Genomic DNA, 9,579 nt, shown 5'->3' with positions numbered 1-9,579 from the left:
TATACATTATTACGCGTGTTAAGAGCTCCGGCGCAGATAGGTCTGTTTGTACCTATAATAATATTCTGAATCCAGACGGGTAAGCAATGGTTAGTCTATAATAAGGTACCTATTATATTTTACAGTGTAAACTGGTACGGATACAGAAAAGAGCGGGAAAGAAGGTAACCTCAGGAAATCAGGCCTGCCTGAGCCTGTGTCACATTGTGTGCCCTTCGGGTCCCTTTCGTAAATAACCATTAGATGACAAAAGAGTTGTTAGCATTTTTATGTGTAAGTGTATCGAGTGCCTCGCAATTCGCGTAGTCAAACGAATAAGCAACAGTACGAAACTCACGCGAGCGGAGCCGCACGGGTCAGCTAGTATTAAATAAATACAGAGATATACCTACTAAAAATGCTGAAACCACCGAAATACTTGCATAACCCGACCAAGTTTGAATGGCCAGAAAAAAGCGACCATTTAGTATTTTCCCGCTGGGCATACGCACACTAGTTTATCTAGTTTTATGATAGATGGCGTTATTTATTAGGAAATGCAAATAGGATCTTTATTGAGCCCATGTAGTATGGTATTACGTATGCAGATATAATAAATAGCAATACTTTATTAGCATTGTACACTGTAGTAGTTGCTTAGGTAGGAAGGCCTGCCTAAGGAGTTTTTAGATGTAAATTCATTATCAGTTGCACACTGGTAATCCAATAACTGGGACATGAACAGCATTTCTATAGAATTAAGAGGGACATGATGGGCTAGATGTTAAAAAAAAAATTATGTTTGTTCTATAAAAACTTTTATTAAAAAAACATGCAAGTTTCAAAATCATATGCATAATATTAATACAAATCGTACTTAGTGTACATTTAAGCTTTAAAAATAATGCTATAGCATAAACATTTTCATGTAAAACATTGAGCATTTATCAAAGTATTTGAAAACAATCGTAAAGAATGTCTAACGAAATTGAGCAAACAAGAATTGCTATAAAAGACATTAAGTTCGTCTTAGATGTACCATATGTGGTATTCAAAATTTAAAAACATAACAAAAACACATAGTATCTTCTTTCTTTGATTAAACTCATAAAAAATCAACCTTAAAATCTATCAGGCTTTTTTCCTCCTATACTGTACCGATCGCGATCGCCTAAAATAAAATTTACCACGCACGTCAGTGTCGTTGTGCTGGCTTGCAAGCGAGTCTGAGACGTGAGACTGCGATAAGTCTACTAAACCTTCGGTAATGCATATGAAACAGTTAGCAACCGAGACGAAGCCAGGAGACAGATCGTAAGTAAAGATCAGGTTGCAGTCTTCAGTCGTGGCCTGCTTTACATCGTGTCGATCGACGCACGTCACCGATGCCAGCGTAGGAAAAATGTAAGCCCTGAGGCTTTTCAAACCTTTGAGCATACTTAAATTTAACTTAACTCTAGTAGTCTTAATAGACAAGGACAGTAGTTAATTTATAATTCATAATGGTTAACAGAAATCATTGGTAATTTCATTGCTTTTTAGCTTTTTTACATGGAAATTATACAGAATTGTATTTTCGAATGTACTTAAAATATTTAGTAACTTAGTTTAGCTTTTAAAGAGTGTAAAATCTTCATATTCTTTATCCAGTTTATGGTATTGGTGGTAAAATAATTGCACAAAGTTACAAATTGGTGATGAACAAAAGAAATATACTTTGGTATATTCACATAGTTATTTATGTTTGCAACAGTACAACTTAGGCACATAATTCAAAATTAGTAAAATAAAAAATCACATCATATAAATTATTTACAAAGAATTAAAACCTTTCAATAAAAATCTACCACACAATTATTATTTGAATTACTCAAACAAAGCCATTATTATAAAAATATTATACACAAATTAGAAGTTGATAAATGGAATTAAGATAACAGTAGTAAACAAATTTCGAGGTCAAACCACTTACGAACAACTAAGATAATATGTAAGATTGATAATGTTTGCATCACTTCTTATTACACGATGGTTTGGTCAAAAATAAAATGTCTGTTGTAATATCAAACATTAAACATAGCTCAGTCAAAATTACTTACAAACTAACTTATGATTATAAACCTTTTAAGTAAGTCATTGTTAAGTCAAACACGATGTTAATAGAGTCAAAATAATTTTTCGAAAAAACAGTAAGCATAAAGAAAATTTTACCTTATTACTAGAGTATAATGGTATGAGTATCATCATTTATATGAAGTGTTGGTCATATTTTTATTTTTTAGGCGTCATTTTAAAGGAATTATAATTAATTTGGGGGTCCATAGTGGCAGAGAAGAGCACAGGACAGACAGATTTGGAAGAAAAGGGGGGCTTTCGCCCAAAACTTGGACGCATAACGGGCTAATAAAAGGAATGTGTTTGAAAATAATAATGTTAAAATGTTGGTTGTCTTTTTTTTAAGTTTTTAAATTTTTGTTACATTCAATGGTCATGTCTGTAAAATAATATGAATCATGCATTGATAAATATTAGTTCACTTTAAAATCGTCAATGATAGTCATGATTTTTAAGATATTATTTGTTATTTAGTCAAATTAAGTGTGATTTAAAGCAAAAAAAAAAAAAAGTAAAATTGTCATAATTCTAATAAAAAAATACGAACGTAGATATAAAAAATACACAATTATTACAACGTCAGTCAATGTAAAGGCACAAGTAAAAAGTATCAGCTTTTAACTGAATATTATTAAAATCTTAAAATGTAAGTTATTTCAATTATCAAGTCATTTATAACACTATAAAGAGATCAAATACTATTTTTGGTCCATTTTTAAGTAATTAAATCTTAATTAGTACGGAGATCACATTATTTCTTTAGCCTTGATAAATTACAAGATCACATAATTTCTTTAGTCTTGAGTATAATGAATAATACTAGTTTCTACTTATAAAATCATTATTATTTAAAGTTAATCTTCTAAAAAACACGAGTTTGGCAGAAATACTTTTAAAACATTTTATGGCAGCAGGTTTGATATCATGGTTTCAAAGTTGCATTTTTTAAATGTATAAATTCTAATTCAGAATTGCTAGTTTAACTAATATGAAATATCTAATATCATCTTATTGGACTATTACTTCAAAAATATGATATGGAGATCATTAATTTACAGTGTGAAAGTATTAGATCATCAACTTTGAGTAAAAAATAATAGCATAGATGTCGCTGTGGTGACAGGAGGAATAACATTATTAAAATTGACATTTAATACTGGGAAATACTATAAAAATTGGATACAAATATTGCAGGAACGGAAACAAGTTCAACTTGGCTTAAAATAGTCCTTAGTAGTTACTATTGTACACTACACAAAACCTAAAAACACCAGCTTGGAACCATCTTTGATGGAAGTCTGTGTCGCAATCAATGGTTGAACAATATACCACCCTTTTCTCGTAGGAGAAGGCAGCTATACTTAAATAATAAATAATTATATCGCTTTCAAAAAACGACAGCTGTAAAATCATTATACACAATTCTTAGTATAAAATTATAAAAGTTTTGTGTTACCATGGCTTCTTGCTAGTATCTTCGTCTGCCATTGCTCTTGATGCGTGTGTTCTTTAGTGTTATTGTGGTAGACTGTAGAGGTTGTCCATTGTTGTTGCTCCTCAAAACTGGACAGTAGGTACTGGAAAATAAAATTGAGATTTATTATCAACAATAAAGAAAGGCTACAGTTGATTTAAATAATATTAAAAACTTGTTTATTCTGGTTTAGTCTAATAACTCAATTTTGTATTATAAAGACACCACATAAATGGGATGTTTAAAATATTATTACTAAAGAATTTGTGAAAGATAATAAATTTTTGAATCTGTCTTTTTTGCTGAACACAATAAGACAACAGCAGAAAGACTAGTAACAGAATTAGTTAACGGTACATAGAAGGACCAATGGAAAAACTTTTGAACCATCATTGAATTGATCAAGAGGAATACTTACATGGTATGTGCATTGTCTCCTGAAGCGCCACAAGTAGAACAAACATGAGACCTCAATATAGGACAAGTCACCACATTTTGATTTCCAACTTTTTCCTTCACAGTGTGTGTCATATAAACCAACGGAGTTTCACCATTCTTGCGGCAGAAAGTGCACATTTTAGCCATTTTCACATCAAATCTTGATGTACTAGCGAAATTAACCGGATTCTGGAAAACAGGTGCAGCTGGCATTCTAGGCAAGCATACTTTCGGCGAGTTAGGAGAATAATTCGACCTTATTGGTGATAAATTTGAACGTATCGGTGAAAATACTGGCGAATCCATAGATGCAGTGTAATTTGAAGATGGCGACCGCGGCGAAACTGGTGTTCTAAATTCAAATCCTTTTTTCTCTGTAGGAAATAGCTCATAGAATGCATTCGGAGTTAACTTTTTCTGTTCAATGTTAGGTGGTGTGCTTGGAAACAAATGTTGGTCATCCGGCTGCCATATTGAATTTGATAGCTCCTCTTCAAAACGTTTGGGAGTTGGAGCAAATGTTTGTTGTAAATCTTGGTTGTCAAAGATCTTTCTGCCTACTATTGGTCTTTGGCGCCTGATGACAAATGGAGTGTCTTCTGGTCTTAGTCTGTCTCGGTGCAGGTCTGGGAAAGACTCGGATGATGCTGACTCAGCACTGCTTGAAGATCGGTTGATAGATGTTGATTGTTGAAATGGTGAGTACATTGTGTTGGTTGGGTTTGGTGTGTGGAAGTAATCTGGAATATATTACAGTTACAATAGTGAGATTCTTATTAGATTGTTATTTAGTAGCCATTCAAAAATATTTCATGATTTTTCACAGCTGGTTACACAAATGGTAGAAAGCAAATTACCTAGTACACACCAAGGTAGCAACAATAACATAATAACTTTATAACATAAAATGGTTCTGAGTAGCTAGCCAAAGTGCCTAGCTGAGACGGTTGTTTGTAAATAAATTGCTATTACTTTGAATAATTCAGAATTAGTTTAATCAAATTTACTATAAAAGAGATGGCATTTCTAACATTTCCCATGGACTTATCTTGACATCAAAAAGTTTCTGCTTATATTATTCATTTATATTAATAATTATAGTTATGACTCTCTAACAAAGGATACACTAATCATCTACAACTAATCAACATTATAAACATTATGTGCCTTCAAATAGAGGAGCTTCACTCAAAAAATATTAAGATCAAGCGAAATATCGAAATAACAATAACGCCATTTTGTGGAACTTAGTTTTTCGAGATAATGATTTCAACTTTGCAGCCTTTACAACATGTCAATAGAGTTTGTTTGTCCAACTTACCATTTTCGTTGTTTCTAGGGAACAGCCTATTCATTTCACTCATGTATTCATGCATTCCCTTTGTCGGATACATTTTCTTATCTGTAATTATCACAAACACACCATTTTAGTAAGAAAATATTGATAATTTACGTAAATATGTAAATATAATAGTAAGAAACAGAACTGTAGTAATAATAAGTTGAAAAAGCTTCATTGAAAGTTTGCAGGATGTGACGTCATTACTACCCGTGCGCGATAAGTTGAGACCCGCGTGGAATGCGACACTCCTCCCCCATCCCCGCGCACCTACCCGCGGCCGCCCGCGGTGTACAGTTGAAGCCATATTTTTTATCTATTAGTTTCGTACTGGCTTACGTCACGTATCGACGTATCGAATGATAAGGGTAGGAGGATGATGATGACGACTAAATTATTGTTGAAAATAATCTAATAAATACTTATACATAAAAGCATCTTTTATTTAATATAATACCTATCGGCTTTCACTTTTAGTGATACATAATAAATCTATAGTCTGACAATTACGATTAATTATTGTTATAAAATAACTTAATATTGTAAATAATTTCACTATGGAAGATGACTACCTACCTAAAATTCGCAGATACCGCCGCATGCGGAAGCTAGTTACATTTTTTGTTTGAACTGTACTTGTCAGTGACGTCACCGCGCTCAGGTCTCAACTTATCGCGCACGGGTAGTAGAGTTCATTTAAGTAATATTTAAAAAAATCTAATAAGATATTGTAAATTAAAAAACCTATCTAATAGTTTTGAAAAATAATGTTATTAATTAATTGCTTCATAGTACCTATTTAGAATGAAACATGAATATTAACATTTACGACCGTCAAATACCATTTGGTAATTGGTTCATTGTTCGACAAGGGAACTGAAATACTTTTTACTATTATTTTTTTACTGTATTCAGTTCTTGAAGTAAACCAATTATTAATAATTAACTCGTAATTTTAAAATGATAAATGCAATGCCTTAGAACACTTATAAAAAGGTACATAAAAAGCATCAACTTTTGATCTGATGAAGACAGTCTCTTCATCCACTACAGAATTAAAAAAATGCAAAATGTAGGAACTTTTTGAAATAAGTTACGTAAATAATGTAAATATAACTGAGATAATCATTTTCTGTTTGTGAATTACCTACTTAACTTTACAAATAAATCCTCATTCTGCTAAACATAGAAGAAAAAAATGCCACTGATTTTTGCCGTCGGCACAATATTATGGAACCTACTTTCAATCAAATTAGACAGCGTTAGCTTTAAAGGTAGAATCTTACTTGAATGTAAATAAAAGGGCTCAGTTTAATAAGAATTTATTATGATAATAATTTAGCTTATTACCGGCAGATTATATTAACAAATAATAAATTTATCAGAATCAAACTTTACGATAGGACATGGATACAATAAATAGATTTTAATATATACCTAAACATTTTGTTTAATGAATTATATTATACAAGAAAGATAATAACATTAAAAATACACATATATTCTAGAGTGTGAAATATTAAGCTTTACGGATTTTCTCTAAACATAATAATATAATGTTCAAGGCAAAAGAAAGAATTGCAACTTTTTGCCGTCGGGACGAAAATTACGGGAATACCTACTTACAATCTAAATAAACTAAGGGCTAGTAAGAATTAAAGAATAAATAAAATTTTCTTCTAGTTCTAGTTTTAGTTCTAATCTTCTTTTAGTTCTAATTAGAACATACCTACTGTAATTCAGCTAATTACGGATAGTTAAAATTAACGAAACTATACTCATTTATCACAACAAAACTTAAATATACAAGAGTTGATTAAAATCTAATTAAGAGAATGGATGTAGACCATTATTTATAATCAGTTCTCACATTAATTAAGCTAAATGCAGCCAGATAATATTGTCAAAATTATATTAAGCAAGAGTTTAGCTAGTTTCATTCAACAATTGGGCATTGATTAATTATAATCATGAATTTTAATGAAACAAATAAATATACCTAAACGTAATTATCATGATATTATTTAGTACAAATTTAATAAACAATAGGAACAATAACTTACTTGATAATAGAGTACGAATCTCGGAGAGTTGAATCATATAGATCACACACGTCGTATCACTTTCAATTACTAAAACAAAATGAACGAAATTAAATAAATAATTTCACTTTTCGGCTTTGCACAAAGGATGCCGACAAACTGACATGTACAGTGGTTAGAATTCTCTAGTAAGAATGGTTGTGCCGGGATCGATTTCGTGTCACAATATTATTATAGAATTGTGATTGCGTTTTAGATTTTTATCTCTTATTATTTATAATTATCGCAATGATTTGGATGTTAAAAATATTTACTCGTAGGAAATTTCCTTTTAGGGATTTAGACCTTAAATAAATACATCAAAATAATATGAAAATATCTGGAAATTAGTTATATTCTAAAGTGCCAATATACTAAAAAAATCTGGTAATAATGTCTTATTAATAGTTTCAAAATCAATATACCTAGGTATGTATTAATTAATTTTCAAAGTGAAGATACATTTAAGTCAAAAGAAAGCCGACATTAGGCGGTACGTGCGGCGGTTCCCTTGACTCCGCCTATCAAATGCCGACAAAGATCGCCCGCACGTGTAACAGTTTCTATCTACTCGACAATAGATGGCGTTGTTACGTGCAAATTTATTGATTTTTGGACAAAATATACGAGCGTATGAATGAATATTTTTTTCTAGATTTTTGGGGAAAATTGAAGGGTGAATTTAGTTTTTACTACAAGATGGTGTTTTTACCTTCCATAGTTAAGTAATAAGATCGTTCCGATACATTGGTATTCCTCACGTAAGTTAAAAAAAAATATATAATATCAAACCGAAGGTGTAAGTAGAGGAAATACACTCAAGTATAGCTATTTATAATGTTAACCCCGTATAATACGGAGCAAGCAAGCCATATACTGGACACGTTACCGAGCCCTGAGCTACTATTGAGAACATACAACAGACTTCCCCCGTAGTCTGAGCGGTGCTACACTTGAAGACAAGGACCATAAAAAAAGGTTGCAAAAAATTACATCCAAACTTCACCAAATACGGCAATCAAATACATTGATCAACCCTTTACAGTCGCTTTATTACCATAAAACCTATGTAATAAAATTTTATAACAAAACAATCACCAATCTGTCTTTTTAATTATCACTTCAAAACTTTTAAGGAGTTCTCCATATTTTTTAGTTGTACATTTACGACCACTAGATGGCAGTAATAAAACAAAAGGCGGTGCAATATGGCGGCACGTAAGTAGATGTAACATGTATTGTGTTCTGTTGCAATATTATTACGCAATTAAAGTTCGACCGCCCACAAACTGAGTGATCTAGTTAAAAAAATACGCTATGTTTATTATTTTTGTGCTTTTGTAGCCATAGATTATGTTGTAAACAGAGGTGGAGTAGGTAGGTTTTGAAGGCCTCCGTGGCGTAGTGGTTAGTAGCGGTACCATTGCGTCGGGAAACCGTGGGTTCGATTTCCACACGGGACAATTATTTTTCGATCCATAAATGTCTCGGGTCTGCTTGTACTTTGTATTTGTTGTTTGAATGTTTTTCAAACTTCCTGCAACACAAGAGCGATTATTAGTGCGAAAGTTGTCTTTTTTTAAAAAGAAATACTAATAGGTATAAAGTAGTATCTAGATTCTTCTTAAGTACATTATCTTGATATAGACTAATGTAAAGCATATACTAAGGTAGCTAGATGACATAATATTCGAGGTGGCGTAAAAATACATATTTTCATTTTCAATGATTAAACATAAAAAATAATGAATAACGTTTTTGCCTAATACCGCGTCTGTTATTTAGTCTGTAATTTGTACAAGAAGTAAATACGTGATGGGATTTAGAGCAAGGTCATCGGATCGCAATTATGGACCGATTGTGTGTCCGGTGTCTTCAATGTACAGTATAAGGTATAAGCGTAAGCGAGAGTGGGATTAAAAGCTTAGAGGCGGGAGTCTTGTCAGAGTTTCAGGATTTTAATCCCCACTTGGCATTAATAAGGGTATGTACCTACTCCACTTTATAAAATATATTTAAGAAAAAGCTACCGGCTCCGGCTACGGTCTGCGTACCCTGTAAGAAAACCTGTTGTAGTATTTTTCTTTGGTTAGCAAGTTAAAATCAAATTGTTTTTTCACAAAATCAAAGGTATTTGACATAAACTAATGAAT

General features: G+C 31.9%; 1 protein-coding gene across 2 annotated transcripts; it reads right to left on the bottom strand.

Annotated features, from left to right (window-relative positions):
- Nucleotides 1-2,695: 2,695 nt before the first annotated feature.
- On the bottom strand, nucleotides 2,696-7,450 carry LOC142984216 (uncharacterized). 2 transcript variants are annotated; one of them, XM_076131663.1, is made up of 4 exons: nucleotides 7,409-7,450; nucleotides 5,328-5,408; nucleotides 3,987-4,746; nucleotides 2,696-3,671 (listed from the first exon to the last, which is right to left on the bottom strand). In XM_076131663.1, the coding sequence occupies exons 1-4, from the start codon at nucleotides 7,443-7,445 to the stop codon at nucleotides 3,563-3,565; spliced, it is 987 nt and encodes a 328-aa protein (XP_075987778.1). In that variant the 5' UTR covers nucleotides 7,446-7,450; the 3' UTR covers nucleotides 2,696-3,562. The 2 variants fall into 2 exon arrangements, with proteins under 2 accessions (XP_075987778.1, XP_075987779.1); XM_076131664.1 differs by lacking the exon at nucleotides 7,409-7,450 and adding an exon at nucleotides 5,494-5,574.
- Between the last annotated feature and the right edge of the window lie 2,129 nt (nucleotides 7,451-9,579).

This window comes from Anticarsia gemmatalis, chromosome 26, assembly GCF_050436995.1.
Source record: "Anticarsia gemmatalis isolate Benzon Research Colony breed Stoneville strain chromosome 26, ilAntGemm2 primary, whole genome shotgun sequence".
NCBI lineage: Eukaryota > Metazoa > Arthropoda > Insecta > Lepidoptera > Erebidae > Anticarsia > Anticarsia gemmatalis.
The sequence above is the reverse complement of the archived record's forward strand: the minus strand, read 5'-3'. Positions and strand labels throughout refer to the sequence as shown.

What these genes read in the sequence shown, in the direction of transcription:
- LOC142984216 (XM_076131663.1), bottom strand. Translation starts at nt 7,445, where the DNA reads ATGATTCAACTCTCCGAGATTCGTACTCTATTATCAA. An exon ending in GATTCGTACTCTATTATCAA is followed by an intron (nt 5,409 to 7,408) that starts GTAAGTTATTGT and finishes TGATAATTACAG; the next exon opens with ATAAGAAAATGTATCCGACA. An exon ending in GGAGACAATGCACATACCAT is followed by an intron (nt 3,672 to 3,986) that starts GTAAGTATTCCT and finishes TTTATTTTCCAG; the next exon opens with TACCTACTGTCCAGTTTTGA.